This window comes from Colletes latitarsis, chromosome 10 (assembly GCF_051014445.1).
Source record: "Colletes latitarsis isolate SP2378_abdomen chromosome 10, iyColLati1, whole genome shotgun sequence".
Taxonomy (NCBI): Eukaryota; Metazoa; Arthropoda; class Insecta; order Hymenoptera; family Colletidae; genus Colletes; species Colletes latitarsis.
The window spans coordinates 19,860,820-19,879,138 of NC_135143.1; the positions used below are offsets into that span (position 1 = coordinate 19,860,820).

The window sequence follows — 18,319 nt, forward strand, 5'->3', positions numbered from 1 at the left end:
GCAGTCGGACAGGACGACCATCCACAAGAATCTCTGCGTGTGCCTGCTGATCGCGGAAATTTTATTCGTTTGCGGAATCGGTCAAACGAATCAGAGAATTGTCTGCGGCATCGTCGCCGGACTCTTGCACTTCTTCTTCCTCTGCGCGTTCGCCTGGATGTTCCTCGAAGGTACAATGCCCGAATGCGATCCGCGGGACAGTCGTTCGCTGGATTGTACAAGCAAACAGCGGGGACGTCGAATAATTTCACGGTGATCCCCAGGAAAAGAAGGGTCTGACTTTTTCCCCCTGACATTCTTCCAGGATTCCAATTATACGTGATGCTGATCGAGGTCTTCGAGGCGGAAAAATCGAGGCTCCGCTGGTACTATTTGGTCGCTTACGGTGCTCCTCTGCTCGTCGTTGCTATATCTTGTATAATCGATCCTCTCAGTTACGGTACCGATCGATATTGCTGGCTCAGAGCGGACAACTATTTCATCTTCAGCTTCGTTGGACCTGTGATACTCGTTATACTGGTAAGACCCTACGTAAATGTTCGTTCAGATTGGTTAAAGACCAATTTAAATACTTGAAATAATTAGGAGATAGATTGCTTAATGATCGTCTACGGTTGCTCGAGACACTGTCAAAATTATTTTATTTATTCGCTGGTCGCTGACCGTGATTCACCCTTTGCATCATTCCGTAAGCAATGATTTGCTCTATGTACATAATTGATCACTTTTGTTAAAGTTATATTAATAATATTTATAGTAATGTAACAATGTCATTTCTACCTAGTGCACGTCTCAGTCAAATGACAGATTTAATTATTTTGAGCAGTGTATACTTTATCCCAGAATAATATCGTTTTAACTCAAACTGTGCTTGACTTCAAAAAAGAACAAGATTAGTACAATTTATAATAGACTTAGATATTAATGTGACAGATCTCTTAATTATTTTGAGCAGTTTCACCCTAGAATTATTCATTTTAACCCTCTATAACTCAAACTATGACTTCAGAAAGGAATGTTAAGAAACGCTAATATTAGGGCACAAATTGGAAAGTAAATTTTAATAAAGTCTTAGACTTTAAGAGACTTGAAAAGTATAAATGATGGGTAACTCGGGAAGTAGGGTTGCAGAGGGTTAAGGGGTCAGATTCTGACACGCAGAAGCTGTCCTATTTGAGTTGACAATAGTTATCGATACGTTGCACTTTTGTTTGATTAGGCGAACTTGGTATTCCTGTCGATGGCAATTTACATGATGTGCCGGCACGCGAACACGACGGTAGCGATGAAGAGTAAGGAGCACTCACGATTGGCCAGTGCAAGGTAAGCCCAGACACTTCGGGTTCGAAGTAAACGTCGTGCGTAATAGCAAACTTGTACATGTATATATATTATACATTTTACATAAAGTAATCGATCGGATCCGTTCGTTGACACGTTCGAGTATACAATATCCTCTCGTCGAGTAGAATCGAAGTGTTTGTATCGTGCTTTCGGTTCACGTTCGCAAGCTTTACTTGCTTAAAAGAGATCTCCCCGAAAGAGAATCTTATTGTCACGCATCATTTGGCGGCCATGCTAAGTTTTTTGGTTTTCTTTTTTGTCTCTGTTGAGTACCTGTGTTGGCATGACCGCAGATTTCGTTCGTTCGACACACCACTTGTGTTGCTGTAAATCTTAGGTATTATATATGGACGTATGGTATATACATACAGAGTGTACCCCTGGAAACGAACCACCTTGACATCTTCGCCATTTTAAATAATGGGAACAAGCTTAAAATTTTAAATAATTTTACCTTAAAATATTTCTGTATTATTAATTTAACAATCGAAACTGTTTATGTTTACGAATAATAATATTGCCGATAGCGAGAAGTGTTATCCGTTATTTAAATCTGTTGCAAACACATTCCCACGAAGAAATAATTGCCAAACAACGCTTCTTCCAGTTATTCGAAACACAAAGATATTAACGTGATCCGTTTCCAGCGTAGCATCCTGTATATTTATGATTTAATGACACTAGCTAACTCGTGCATACGCGATTGAAAACGCCGTTCACAGTGGAATAAAGCCTCAACGAGAATAGTATGTACGAACAATGGTTCTAACAATTACATTTGTTGTTTTCTGATTCGTAAACGAAGCGAACAAAATACGTCAAACATGGAGAGACAGTAATTACGACACGGTATTAACTTGATATATCTCCATATGGAAATGTCGGTGATGGTAGTTAAATTTTCCTGCAAACTCGACTCGAATTATTATCGAGGCTGCTTCATCGTTGTGTTCATTCAGTACATACATATATATGTATATTTTTTTTTTTAATTTCAGCATTCAGTAATTCACGACGCGTACAAATGTTTCTAACTATCGTTGCACTAACGAGCACTGATCACAGCGCATAGTAATACGAATCGAGCGTTGCACCAACTAAAAAAAGAATTACAAATATTTTTTTTTTTTTCTTATATAATCAATTAATTATTGGTGCCGGAACAATCACCTAACGTTGCTGTCTTGTTTCATTTTTGTATTAAATCTTCTACCCACTTCTGTCTACACTGTTCTACATTCTTCTGCATGGCGTGGTTGGTTGGTAGTGGAAAGGAAGAGAATGCTCTTCCCAACAAATTGCAAGCGCACTTGTAAGATATTTACCATTTTTATTATTACTCACATCACGTTCATCGTATTAACGTCATACTTCACTAACCGTCTTTATCCACGTGTCTTTAATTTACCTTACATTCACACTGTTTCCATTCTTCTGTTTTTCTTTCGTTTCCATACGGGCTGACGATCATTTTTCGATTGAACACTGCGAATGTAGAACGTAAACGTAGCTAGTCACGCCGCGACGAACACGCAGTTCGTTGAACGATTACGCCGGATCGATTGTGCGACTCGCTGGAAACGCAATTATTATTTTCGTTTCCTCGTTGCAAGTCTGAGCAACGTTACAATTGCAGCAGCTTTCGCGATGGCGTCTTCGCGACCACGTTTTACGAAATCCACGTGCCATCGATCGACGCGTCCTCCATCTTGATTCACGCCACAGTCGAGCAAATTATTTCCCAAATAACTAGCAACAATTTCAAATTAACTCGTAAACTAATTTTTGGCGTACGTTAGAAAATTCTTAAAAAATCGGTCACCATAAATTAATAAAAATGTATTTCTATACGTATCTAATGAAACGTTAAGTTAAAATAAGATGTATATACTGGATAAATTCATTTTTAAATACTCGTTACTTTTCTGAGCATCCCTCATGTTCGTGCACCAAAATGGCCGTCCCCAAAGAGTTACAAAAACTGATGGATTTTAATTTACAAATAAAATTAGTTTACGACAGAGACGGACAAAATTATTTTAATCGATCGAATGATTATTGATTTAGAATTTTTTGAAGTTCGCCATTCCTCCGAGCGCGCACGACGATCCGATCGCATGCCGTATTTATCCTTAGTTTTTCGGGTGTAACACGCCTGATTCGAGAGTAGTTAGAGTACGCGAGATTAGACGTAAAACGAAGAGAAACCCGCCTCTACCTGTGTAGTTTTGTGAGACCCAGGCCTCTTCCCGTTCCTCGTAGTCGTGATCGTTTCGAAAGATTGACGAAAACTAAAAAATAAACCGAAGCAAGAAAGAAACAGAGAACGTACAAAGAAATACAGTGTGTGTGCGATGCTTACAGGACTCCGGCCGCTTCTAGTCACTCACGAAAACATTAACGATGCTAATGCCTCGAGGTGGAACGTGTTCACACGACACCGTGTAGAAACGAGCAGCATTAGTACACGTTAGCGTCTTGGCTCGCTCGAAATGTTGCGTGCACTTCGGCGCATAACACCGTTCTGATAATCTTCCGTGTTCTCGGTCGTTCCATTTCGATAAGAAACGTGACAAATGTAGCATTGGAATTATTAGAATTAAAGTCACACCGTCATCGATTATTTAGCGCATTTAACCTTAATACCTTCGATGGCACGAGACTAAGAGGCCCCCCTCTCTCTGTCCCTTCGACTTTTGTTCATTGTTTCTCCTTCTTTTCTATTCACCGTATCCGATCCTTGTGAATTTCACGATCATTCGCGCTCCTTTAAGCATCGCCGCGACAATTATTTTCAGCTCGACTAATTTCGCGTATGTTTTCTCTCTAGGGCATGGCTGAGAGGCGCAATCGTCCTGGTCTTTCTACTGGGACTCACCTGGACGTTCGGGCTCCTCTACTTGAACCAAGAATCCGTCGCGATGGCGTACATCTTCACCATATTGAATAGTCTCCAGGGGCTGTTTATCTTTGTGTTCCATTGCGTTCAGAACGAGAAGGTAAGGGAATACGTCGGGGTACAAACGTCAACTTTACTTTAAAATCGAACTCGGTCAGTTGTCACGCGTCGGGGCGCGTTTTAACGTTCAAACATCGTGGCCGTGTCGTCCAGTCATCTGTTGCTATTTCATCTTCCTCGACACCATCTTCGTTCGAATCAGAACCAAAGAGGACACTGCACGAAGCGTTACGCTCGAATTTTTACGAAGCTTCGTGAATGCTTACGATAATAAATTTAATAAACTCTAAGTAATACATAATATATAGAACCACCAATTTATTTCTAACCTTTATTCGACCGAAATAAACCATTGCTTATTTTTTATTTGCTATTCGAAACTTTTGTGTAGATCAAAATTCTTCTCATCTCTGAATTCAGCCATTAGACCAGTGTTTTTCAAATTTTTCTGGCCACGACCCACTATAAAATACGTATTAAATATTACAAAACGTCCAGAATAGAGAATCCTAAATCCCAATTCGTACAAATAGGTCACCATGAATGGTAATAATAGTAATACATTCTTTTTACTTAATAATAGAAATTCTTTTTTAATCTCAATCTAAAATCTTGGTAAACTTAATTTCTTGAAATTATTTTCCAATAAATCGCACGTCGGTTTGAAAAACACTGCACTAAAGTACCAAATTAAATGTTTGAATCATTATCGGCAAACAGTCTTTCTCGTTGCAGACCTCTTTACCTATTTTTCGTGCATCCATGTATGAAATTTCGTTAAAATCCGAGCACTTCGTGCAGTACCCTGTTCGTCGTAAAAACGATTAAACGCGAACGATCTAAGCAACGCGAAGAAATTTATACCAATCGTTCGACCAATATCATTAAAGAATTTGTTGAAAGTACAATGTTAATAACATGTAAATCTCGCGATTCCGTACCAAGTTCTCCGCAAATTTCGAAATCAACGAGACGAGAATCAAGAAAAGTCGATAGAAGACAACGCGAAGCGAGGTGATCAGTTTTAAAAGGCGCAATTTTATATAAAGATTGTAAAACAGTGTCTAACGTAAGTTATGGTACATAATTATTCACGAGTCAAGCATCTTGTAACATAAGAATTCATATTGTATAAGTAGCGAGTAATTCCTAGGCAAGATCGCTCGAAAGGGAATCATGTTAACGCAACGTCTCCAGACATCGTAATAACAAATATCTCGTAAACGAACATGATGACAACAAATGATGTCTCGAATAAAGTGCTGTGGCAATCTGAAACATCGCCCACGTTTACTCGACGAATATCCGGGGATCCTGTAGTCTGATTTGCAGCTCGTCATCCTTTCCTTTTCGTTTACTTGACAACTTTTTTACTTTGGTTGCCAATTCAGGATGCACCGCTCTTTTCCTGATTTATCTGTAAATTCAGCACCGACGCTTCCCGTAAACAATCGATGCAAGCTCGTCGACAGCCTTCGACGTTTCGATCTCATCGTCGAAGAACGATGCTCGGAAGTGGCCATCTTTCCTACTCGTTGGAAAAGAAAAATTGTTTGGCAACGTTCGTCTGTACGTCTTAGGAAATAGAGAAAGAATATTTGTTTATTAATCTAAACATTCGTGGTGTCAGTTATTAATATGTTTTGCAAATGTAATAAATAACATTTTGTATAATGTATAGATAGGAAATGTATTAAATTCGTTTTCAAATGTCTTACAGCTGAGTTACAATTATGAACTAAGATGAATGGATAGAATTTAAAATTTATTTAATTAATTTATTTGTATTAAAATTCAAGTGCTTTCACAAGTATCCATCTTTTAATTCAGATGTCTTTATTAATATTTAACAGTATTATTTAACAGGGGGTGAAATTAGAAGGGCTTTAAATCGCTGATCAAAAATCAGTTCATAGTTTTGCATCCAACTTTCTGTGATCTAGGACGTACAGAGAATCGATTACGAAACAATGTTTCCGCGGTAAAGCCGGCCATTTCCGAGCATCGAGGTTAACGTGTCGTTCCGAGGATCGTCAGTTTGTTTTCACCTACTTTGGTATAATTTTTTTTTATTTCGTTTCGTTCATTTGTCATCGACCGACGAGAAACGACCGCGCGTGTCGCACCTGCCTTGGTTCTTTGTGCACCGTTAAAAACGTTTCGTTCGGGGGGTGGGTCTGCTTCTCCATTGCAGGTGAGGAAGGAATACAGGAAGTTCGTGCGCCGGCATTCCTGGCTACCGAAGTGCCTGAGGTGCTCGAAGACGGTGACAGGTGGTTCTGGTGGTTCGTCGGGCACCAGCGGGGGCGCTGGCGGAGCGAACGGCGGCAAGGATTTCGCCTCGCACAACACCTCGTCGAACCCGTCAGCGCCGACGACCGACAGCTCAGGATTGTCTCCGCACACCGCCTCCAATGTGGGTACAACACCAACCACCGCACCGCCGAACAATCACAACAACCTGACCGCCGCCTGTAACAATACGAATCTTTCGATAAACGTGAACCTGAACAATTTGTCGCTGAGGTCGCCGGTCGGGGCACACCAGATGCACATGATGGCACCTAGCAACCACAATAGGCATCCCGCTCAGCAAGGTATCCGATAGCCGCTTCTACACCAAACCGAGAAAACGAATTCTCTTGTTTCACGTGTATCCGACGTGTCTGTAAATTGTCGTGCTCAGGGTGGGGATGGGAACGAATCCAGTAGATAATTGGAAAACAGGGAATATTTCATAGTCGGAGGAGGATAAATAAAATATAGGTCTCTCTCGCACTCTCTCTCTCTCTCTCTCACTTGCTCACTCGCTCGCTCACACACTCTGATTTGGCTCTCCTCTTCTCGCAAACGACTGTAATATCACTCTTCTCTGTTCCTTTTGCAATTTATTTTTTTCCGTCTCCTGGTCTATCGCTTGTTTCTGCCAGTAACGCAAGTATGATTAATGGTACTGGAATTAATAACACACACTCCCTCTATCGCCGCTCTGTCGCTCGTACCGAGAACGCTCGACCTGCCTTTCGAGTTGATAACTCGACCCAGAAGGTTTCTTGCGCCATTATCGGGGCGAATTCCATCGGTTTCACCTACGCCGCGCCTCGATCATCCGCGCGATTAAGAACGGTTCCCGTCCGCAGCTGGAACCGTCATCACGCGATTCCGAGCTTTATTTTTCGCCCACGGATGCGCTCTAGCCCCTCTTTCTTCCACGTGGAAAAAAAGTACAAGGTTTCAGAAACCGGTAACTTCCGGGAATCGCGTTACGCGTTTCAAAGAATCCCATGTAGGAATTTAAACGACCCCTGGTGTACCTAGTTAAGCGTTTAACCACTGTCGCCGCCACCCCTCGATTCTCTTCGCTCGTGTATGCTAATTCGACCGCGTCGCCCTCAGTCTTCGAGGTCCGACGCAACCCTCCTGTCCTATTTTCTGCCGTGGCTATTATTTTCTTTTCTTTTCCTCCGTTTTTCTTTCCTCTTTTTTTTTTTTTAATGTGTTACCCCAAGTCTGTTGCAGGATATATTGCGAAGCGGGTGTCTTCGACCCTTCTAGTCGAGGGATTCGTTTCGAATCGTCGTGCGTAACGGTCGAAAAGTGGCGCGTGCCAGAAACACTTTTTTAACGTCACCCGGGAATCGCTTCGCCGCCTCGAAAAGCTGGCTCTGGAGCGAGACCGGCTAAAAAGGCATTTAACGAACCGTTCGACTCTTTCGGACCCTATCGCGTTCGCAGCGAGGAGAATTTCAGAGAGAAATAGAGAAAGAGAGAGTGTGTTGGGGGCTAGAACGCTAGGGGTTGGGGATTTCGACGAGCAGAAATAGAAAAAAAAAGAGAGAGAGAGAGAGAGAGACGAGAAATTATTGAACGTGCTCGTACCGCAGATTTGTATGATAAAACAAGCGATACACGGTTGTAGATGAAACGATAACTACGCAGCGGCGGCGCGATCGTGCGCCGTTGTGTTTTCCCGTTAAAAATTTATTGCCAATTGTCGGGGCGAATTTATCGGATTCGGTGGAGATTACGCGAGCCGCGCTCGGCGACTGGAAATGATGAATGACGTCGAACGACAATTATATAATTGCGCAACATCGATATTCGTATCTTCTTTACTTTTTTCGTTCGCGAGTTCGTCGGGCGATCGGCAACTTTGCTTAGAATTTTAACGATGAATACTCTTTTATCGGTGTTAAATAATTGTCAACGCGGAGATATTAGAGACACATGCGTACGCGGGAATATATTCGATTATGTAGCGGGAATAGCGAACGCGCGTAGCACGCGCGAATTAATTGATACGCGACCGAAATCCGAATAAAATTAATTGTCGGATTGAAATGTGAGAAACATGACAATTTTTCAAATAGATATGAAGTAAAACTATTTTTATTCGAAATTAAATTCGGAGAATTCTATGAAAGTAAAACGTTAACATCGACGGATAAAAATTTCACTGAAAGTTTTTAAAGTCTTGAAAGAATTTTAGAAATCTGTTTTCTTTTGAGTAGAAAGTCGAACTTGCATTTACTGTTGTACACTTCTGATTCGAAAATTAAATACTGTCCATTGTTTTTAATTAATTTTTATATTGCTGGTGACAAAAAGAAGTTCGCTACTCCTGTTATGTATTCAATTGTACGAGCACGAATTACCTTATATAGGGTGTCCCGCAATGAGTGATTCAATGGAGGAAGTATTTGTATCTACATCCAAAAATAAATCGAAAATGTGGAATAAACTTTCTTCGTACGGTCTTAGTCTTCCACAAAATCAATTTTTAAATTACACGAGCTCTACGCTTCCTCATTTTATTTATAGCTACATTATATAGAGATTAACGACAGCAAAATAGTATTTCTGATAATAAATTACTTCGTAAACTCTTTATCCAAATGCAGGAGACAGATTCATTGAACCGAATCTTAATAAATCACTCGTGTGCTCCAAAAATGTCGAGACTCAATTTTCTCGAAAACGAAACCCCGTACAGAAAAATTGTATTCCAAGTTTTTGACTTGTTTTTGAACACAGAATCATTTTCTTATCTCTCTTATCGCTCATTGCGGGGTAGCTCGAACTTTAGAATAAATGTTCTTTCTCCACCGTCCGGGGAGTTGGTACGTTTCTCCGAGAAAATGGTCGCAGAACCGAGTGCGACGAAAGGGAACGAAACAAGCAAATTCATCGCGGTAAGCACCGGTCGGAAAATACCAGGCACGTTCTCTCGCTCGATTCTGTCCACCTGTAGACACGCGAACATACTATTTGCAAGACCTCCTACTAACAAATGGTGATTTTCGTGCTTCTTATCTGGCTCTGGGTTTGGTGTAACGCGGTTGCTGGCTACTTTGTACCCTCTTCCCTTCCGATGCCCCCTCTCACCGGAGTACTTACTTTTATTGCTACGTCCCCAGCGGGCCGCGCGCGCGCGCGCGGTTTGCCATTTATTTCAGATGTTCCGGATCGTTAATGAAACGCTTCTCTACGCTCGGCACACGCGCGAGAGACGTAACGAATCTGTAACATCGATGATTTACGAATCGGCCTCGCAGCTGCGCCTCCGACGACCTCTGTTCGCCACACTTTCAAGCCTTTCGCCCGTTTTTTCTATGCACTTACTGTCCGACTTCTGCAGAATGACTCGCGGCCGTGAGACCGATTCGCGTGAAATCAGCCTGACAAACACATAAATTTCAGCAAAATTTAATAATTGCAAGAGTTGCTTCGCAGGCATCCGCGAGCAATATATTAAAACATTTTCGACCCTTTCGTTTTGGTCCTCATCGGTTAGAAGTGTCATCCTAAAAAGTAATTCATATATTCTAGATTCTATGGAAGCGGAAATTTCAAGATAAGAATTATATTTTTCTTCGTAAATCAACAGATCAAATATATGTATATAATTTTTTACGTCATTATAAATATATCTTACTGGTTGTAAGAATTTGTAGAAAAACATATTGTAGATTAATTACATATACAGGGTGTTCGGCCACCCCTGGGAAAAATTTTAATGGGAGATTCTAGAGACCAAAATAAGACGAAAATCAAGAATACCAATTTGTTGATGAAGGCTTCGTTAAACAGTTATTAACGTTTAAAGTTTCGACCGTACTGAATTTTTTTCTCGAAACTGAGTAGGATTTCGGGGGTACATCTGTTGACCAAAAATGCTTGTATTTGACCCCCGCAACTGAAAATAATTTTTTTAGAACGATTCGAAAATTTTTTTTTCGCCGAAAAATTTAGGCACCTACCCCCTGTTAATTTTTCTTAAAAATTAGTTTTTCATTTGTAGTAATTTTGTTTGACGCCCTACAGAAAAGTTGTCTAATACTTTTTTGTAGGTACCCATGAGCTCTACTTCGGAAAAAAGTTTCACTGAAATATATTCACAATTGTAGGAGTTATGGCTGTTTGAAAATTGGACCATTTTTATGGGGGTTTTCTCATTTTGCGGGGTCAAGGACCAACTTTTCGAATATTTTTGCGATTTGTACATATTCTCCGCCAAAATACGCGTAGTTTGCTTTTTTAAACATCAAAATCGTCCAATCCGTTCAGAAGTTATGGCGTTTTAAAGATACGCATGAAATTTCAGTGAAACATATCAACGCTATGGTCAGACATGAAATTTTCGGAAATGAATTTTTTTCTCGAAACTGAGAAGGATTTCGGGGGTATGTCTATTGACCAAAAATGCTTGTAATTGACCCCCGGAACCGAAAATAATTTTTTCAGAACAATTTGAAATTTTTTAATTTTGTCGAAAAATTTCTCACCTTCTCGAATTTTTTTTTTGAAAATGCGCAGGATTTCGAGGGTATGTCTATTCACCAAAAATGATTGTAATTGACCCCCACAACCGAAAATAATTTTTCCAGAACGATTTGAAATTTTTGAATTTAATTGTTAATAACTTTTTAACGAAGCCTCCATCAACAAATTGGTATTCTTGATTTTCGTCTTATTTTGGCCTCTAGAATCCCCTATTAAAATTTTTCCCAGGGGTGGCCGAACACCCTGTATACATATCCATAATCTAGTTTTTAAAATCATACACCTGCATTTCATCAATGAGTACCAAAATGTAAAGGTCTAAATGTTTAAATATATTGCTGATGACTATAAATACCTACAAATTTATTTGAGTATAATTTCTTTGCTCTCAGAAATCGTAAGATTATATCTAATAAATTAGTAGGATATCAAAAATTTGCTAGAGTAATAGTTTTACTTATTCCATTGAACGGAGTATCTGTTCTACACAAATTCTGCACAAATCAGTTTTATTTGTCAACGTAAAAATCTCATTAAGATTTTTTTTAGACAATTCCTCGTCGATACCTGTGGAACCTGTCCAATGACACGAGCAAAAAATTGCAATAAAACGTCAGCAGTCTTTATTGCGAGGCTCGAAAGAAAGGACAGTTCCTACATTCCATCTTGCAACATCTGCTCTAGCAAGTTTAGTCACGGCTTCCTCGCAAACCTGTTCGTCGCTTATCGACTTCTTTTTACTCGAGGCACCGATGCGTGAGCCGACCGGTAACGCAATTACTCTGCGAATAAATTTAAACAAATTTCCGTGGACAATGAAAGAAGTGTATACGTTCAGAAAGATTCGTAATGTACGAGCGAATGTGGTCTCGCTTAAACGCGTGGGCAGAATGCGAAGAAATTCTAAACTGCGACACAAAATACGACCCAGGAATCTTTCACGAATCATTAACCCATTGACAACAGTCGATTTTTGTCTCGATGTTAACCCTTTGCACTCGATGATTGCTTCAATGTTTCGCCAGTTTGATAATTCGACGAATTTTCTAAGAAAAATGTGCGATTACTTCGTTTACTTCGAAAAGAAAGAATTAGATCATTTATACAACAATTTATTAATTCACAAAGTGGATCAAATTTTTCACATAATTTTCTGTAGTGTTCGAGTGGAAAAGGTTAAGAAATGATAGCATATATCATACTGTAGGTAATGAATTGCTCTAAAAATATAATAAATTTGTATAATTTTTTGAAGATTAATTCTTGTTTGTCGAGGAAAAATAAACTTAATATTTCTTGTTCAAGCAATCCCTTGATTTTCTTGATTGTTTATTCATTGAAATGTTTTTGAGCCTTGTTGGTGATATGACTATCTGTAATTATTACAAAAAACCTAAATTAAAATTAAATAACCGATGGAAATAAAGCAAAATAAGAAGAGGGTTATTTTAATATTAACTAATTTAAGTATATATGATGTTTCGAAATCAATAATTTTATTATGTATAATATATACATATTTACAAACGTGTGTTGTACATATATGTATACTTCAATCAAAAGATTATATTAGTATAAACTAATTTAAATATACATACGAATATATGATATTTCAAAGTCAATAGATTTATTATGTACAATATAATATATATTTTTAAATGTAGTATGAAATATTTATAGTTATGGAACTATGCAATAATCGTATGTTTTCGCTCTACTTCTTTCCTAAGAATTAATTATAATTTCCGTTTTTTATAATAATTACACATAGTTACATCACCTAAGAAAACTAGAAATACTTCGATGAATAAAAAGTCAAGAAAATAAAGGGACTAAATTTTACCAAAAAAGCAGGAAACAAATTTGTAAACGATCTAGATAAAAGATCCAGACATCAATGGGTTAAAACCGTCGTAAATTGACAAAGGTACCATTTTACTAGATTGGTTCTTCAATTTCTGCCTGCACAGTCCCAAAATACTTTTAAGCCGCTTGCAGCCGAACGACCGTTCGATCGGAGACGATCCTAATTTTTTAACACGTTCGTTGTCAAAGAATAGATAATATTATCATTACAATAAACATCTACTCTCTTTTCTAAATAGTACCCATTATTATTCCTACGATAATCTTTTCTAATTTTACAACAATTTTTCATTTAACCGTATGGCCAATTTATTCAAAATTATTCTGATCCGTGTGTGGGCCAGTGAACGTGTTAAAAAACATATTTGAGATATTCTTAATGCCTCGATCGAGATCGTTGTTCTCGGATCGAACGGTTAGGCTCAGTTCACCGCCCGAAAAAAAAAAAAACGCAACGTTCTTCAGACCACTCACCTGTACACGACCGGTCACTTAACCGTGAGGACAGGTGGAAAAATATATAGAGACGAGAAAAATCCGCGCGAACCAATCCGTCACGTCTCTCTCACACCTCCTCTGCAACGCATACACACACGTTGGCGCGTGCACGCACGCTGGACGGTCACTTTCGCTCTCCACACACACGTCTTTTTTTTCCTATTTTTTTTCTCTCACCCCTGGCTCCGTGCGTTTCGCTAATTAACACCAGGTGCGTACTCGAGAGGCGCGAGTTAGGTCAACACAGATCGCCGAAGCCTCTAACGATCTGTCTCATCCTCGCGGATGATGCTTGCTTTTTAATCGCGCGTTCAAGTCTCCGTGGGGATTCGATTTGGGTGTCCCAGAAAACAATTATTATATACTCTAGTCTTTAACGAACGGGGATAATTTATATACACGGTATTCTTACGTGTTTTATATTGGAATTCATACTTAACCACTGGTTTTCTTTGTGCTACGAGTAAATTAATTTGATCTAATTGAAGATTAATGTTCCTTAGATAACTATTTTTGATCGTTAATTTATTTTGTAAATGTATCAAAGATGACTACCAAAATTAACTGAAAATTGTCTTTTGTTTTGTTTGTTAAAGACTAGATTGATATATTTTATGTCCCAGGAAATATTTCCATGTTAAAAAGTTAGTTACTGAAAAATATAAAAAGTAAGTAATTTCCAGCTTGATAATGTATATGGTCTTCTGCCATTGTTTTAAAAATCACACTATGTTGAGTCGTTTATTTGCAAAAAACTGAAATGGATGATTTATAATCTGGAGTGTATAGTATTATTTATTTCCAGTAATAAGAAAGAAAATCTTTGAATAATATTTTAATATAATGCATAGAATTGCTAAAACTTTATAAATGATTTGAATTAAAATTGTATTGATTCATTTTGTTAATCTAGTCTGTGATACCATAAATAAGAATTAAGCTGTGACGTATATTGCGTATGTCGCCGTAACGGCGCCATCGGGGTGCAAAGGATTAAAAATGACCAGGAAATCTCTATTTAGTCTCACTTTGGATAAATCAACGGAATATAAAATTATTGGTACAGTGTGCGTCACTTTAACCCGCTAATTTTTCTAAAAATGAACGAATGCAAGGCTATTCTCGTTATAAACGCGAAACCAGCTCTCGATCCATTAATAAGCACGTTCGTTTCGATGGACGATTTAAACATAACAACAAAACGACTAAACTGCGCAATATTTTCTGGGACATCCTAATGTAATTAGCGTGACGTAGAAAATTGCGTGCTGCAATGGCATTTCCGTTTCGCGATATTAATTTTATTTACGGACCGATCGAATGCTTTAACGATGATCGATATTATGCTGTTTCCTGTGTGCAACTGACGACCCAGTCTCTTGTACCGGTTATGTGTCAGCCTTGCACTGGACGAGGAGCCGGTTACCTCGTTACAGAACAGTAAGAAAACAAGGAAGACTCGTTCCCTCGCGCCGAGGATACCATTCGTGTCTCACCTTGCTCCACCGTTTCATTACTTGGCGAAGAAAGGGAAAAAATTGATAATCGTAGACTTCGAAGAAATCTTCCTCAATAAGATCGAGGATCGACGGTACGGCAGGATGTCTCGAAACGTCTCATTTTACAATCCCCGTTGTATTATCTGCAAGAATCTCCGTGCACCGTGCACTTGACGCTGACGCCGCCCTGTGATCCGATCGCGCGAATTTCCATCGCTGAATCCATGTATAGATCGAAGAAAGAAAGATCCCAACTACCTACTAGGAAACAAAAAATCCTCCATCCTGGAAGGGACTATTAGTTCTATTTGGTAAAACGTTCACTTTACGCTACCAGCATTCATCTCCGAACAAAGGAATTATTTATCATACGTCCATGAATCATTCGATATTTTAATTATACTAGAACAAATTAGAACCACTAAACATTAGTTTCCTTCATTTTGTATTTCGTGGAGACTGCCTTTCTTTTAATCGTTCAAAAAAATTTTAATTCTAATAATAATTTTATAGTGAAGAACAAGAAGCGAGTTCTAGATCGCCAAAAATTAACGTCGCGCGATGTTCTCGAACGAGAACGGAAAAATTGCCAGCCACCCGGCGACCGGAAGTCCTCCCGCGGTTCTCGCGTGACCTGTCCGCGAAAACGGCTAGAATCACGTATCGTTCGTCCAGGGACAAACACGCGGGTGCGATGGCGGCCGAGGTGTGCGTGCTGACGTCGCGTATCTCAGCCCGTTACGTCGTCCATTTTGCCCCGTGTACGAGTTAAATCCGCTACGCTTCCGGCGAGCATCGCAGCTCCGCGAGATACCGTCGGATTTGCTGGCTCCGTATCTCCCGTGTCGCTTCCAAAGCGTTGCATGAGGCGGAGTAGGTCCTCTTTTAACTGTGTCGCGCCCAAATCCTGCTAATCCCGTCTTCACGGGCGCGCCATTTTCGCGAGCACGCGCGTTTTGCCGGATTAACGAGCTTCGATCGCGATTCCATCAAAGGACTACAAAAATTCGACTGAATTTTTAGAATAATTCCGGAATAGCGAATGAACGTATGCAAATTAAAATTTTACGATGCAATTTTGAGTCTTCGAAGAATATTGCATTGTTTAAAGTAGTTCGTAATAGCTATTTGTATAAATTTCGTGCAGGATTTTTTTAGACGAGTCTGACTAAGAGTGGAGCAAGGTGTTTTGTTCCAGAAATGCAAATTGTATTTTTTTTACGTAGCTTGGAATAGTGACTAATTTTGATGGACATATTTTTGAAGATTTCTTTAGTCGAGTCTAACTGACAGTAGAATAAAGTGTTTTAGCCCGAAATAGAATTTCCCGGGTATTTTTAAGGACTCAGGAATCCCAAACTGATCGGTGGAGCAATGTGTTTTGTCCAAAGGTTTCGCGAGACTCGAGTAACCCTTTGTTTACTGGTTACCTGCAACAGCTGTTACGTTGCGGTTAGTATAATCGAGTAGTGGCTTCGGCAAGTACGTTTCCAACGGATCCAGTAACCCCTTGTTCAGTTGCTGCTTCGTAATTCGATAGATACTTACACGGATTACTGTAACAGTCCACTGTTAGTACATAATTAAAAGGATACTTATATCTGAATTCTAGTGAACCAAATAATATCCTGTATAAGTACCGAAGGATTAACATTCATCCATCGTCTCCAGCGTTCTCTAGAGCCACATTCCCACACGTTGAATGAAAATATTTCATCCTCATACAAATTTCACTTATTCAAATACAGTTTTTAACGAATATATTATTCAAATAAAATGGCGATCAAAAAAGTGACTTAACCCTCCATTGCAAGAAACTTTATAGAGTTTGGATAAATTTGTAGGATGTACTAGCAACCAATGGTTTATTTTCTTAAGGATAAATTAAAATACACGCGATGGAGGGTTAAGGCTCTTCCCGAAAGGCGATACTGTCTACACGCATACACCGATTCGATCCATTTCGAAACAACGAATCAGTAAACGAAGGGTTAAGAGGGAACGGCAAATGGTTCGATTTTTACAGTACCTGGCGTCCGGTCGAAGCTGGGCGATAGTCGATAGGCAACCGGCAGTAACAGTGGCAGGTGAATCCTCTCCAACAGAGGCTCACATCGTGGCCACCCTGCCGTACGCCCGTCACGCCTTCTTACCCTCAGCTCCCAATATCCCCAAATCTGCCACCGCCACTTGGGGCCACCTTAACAAAAACCTCATGTGGAAGGTAACTAACTCACCGCAGCTAACGCTCGCACACTCGCTCGCTCGTGTCGTGTTTGCCTCGATCGAACACTATCTTTCTCTCTCAACTATCGTTCTGTCACTTTTTCTTTTTCTATCGATTTGCATGGTGTGCCATTTTTCTGTCTTTCTGTTTCCGTTCTCACTGTTCGTCTTCACAAGCACCTAGAAACACATTTTGCACACTTAGAGAAACACCTCTCGAGGGTTCGACGGGACCCGATCGATCCGAGGAAGCATGGAGGTGTGGGGAAAAATGTCCCCCGGATGAAATACGTGCCCCTTTTTTCCGTTCTCGCGTACAACGAGGTCGTTCGTTTCGATCGACATCGGTGAACGTCAGTGTTCAACGACGAAAGCATGAAAGATTCTTATTCGCAAAGAATTTAAATCTCTGAAGAGTTGCATGTTTCCTAAAAAATGATTTAGGAAGCGTGCAATTGTTTTTAAACTTCGTTTCGAGTTTATCGAGGATGACTTTAAAATTTAAACAATTTTCTTTTCCATTCTGCATGTTTCGTCGATGGAGTTATACAGAGGCGTTGTCACAGTGTCGATCGCAACGACGTAGAATTTTGTTCCTGAGTTCTACACTAAACTACAACGCAGAGTTCAGTTCCTTAAGGGTAGACGTGTTTTCTTTATGCGGAACGCGTAGATCGATCTGTGTGTGTTTTACTTTTACGTTTAGTAGAAAACAGAATGGGATTATGAAGTGTCGATGACCAAATAGCGTTTGTACATATCATACAGCACGTACGGAATTTTCTCACTCGTTTCGTCGACCCATGCATGCGAGCTCATGGATTTTGTGATACGTTCTCGAGCTCACCGAGGATAATCCTCGGCGCTGCTCTCCCTTTTCAACCCGTGCACGACGGGCGGACGAGGACCTTGCACTTCTATTTACTGTTACAATCAACGACATACAATTTACTTACAAATAGAAATATTCAGTGATACAAGCAAGTTCATAAAAGAATACAAACTTTTGTCAAAAATAGTCTAGTCGCTAATAACTAAACAATTGATGCGATAATATATTTTTATATAGTGTTCCATATTTTGAATCTTCGAAATGCCTCCAACTATGAAAAAATAAACGCACCTTAAAGCATGCAATTTTTGC

General features: G+C 39.6%; 1 protein-coding gene across 8 annotated transcripts in view; it reads left to right on the forward strand.

The window, feature by feature from the left end:
* The window catches only part of LOC143347259 (latrophilin Cirl), a 610,528-nt gene that overhangs the window by 583,797 nt on the left and 8,412 nt on the right, over positions 1–18,319 (forward strand). For 5 of the 8 annotated variants that reach the window (XM_076776307.1, XM_076776305.1, XM_076776306.1 and 2 more), the window contains 7 exons: positions 5–170; positions 305–519; positions 1,220–1,323; positions 2,612–2,656; positions 4,175–4,343; positions 6,498–6,719; positions 16,976–17,173. In XM_076776307.1, the coding sequence (XP_076632422.1) occupies positions 5–170; positions 305–519; positions 1,220–1,323; positions 2,612–2,656; positions 4,175–4,343; positions 6,498–6,719; positions 16,976–17,173 (1,119 nt within the window). Of the gene's footprint in view, positions 1–4; positions 171–304; positions 520–1,219; positions 1,324–2,611; positions 2,657–4,174; positions 4,344–6,497; positions 6,901–16,975; positions 17,174–18,319 lie in introns of all 8 variants that reach the window. The other 3 variants (XM_076776311.1, XM_076776310.1, XM_076776304.1) reach the window with 3 other exon arrangements.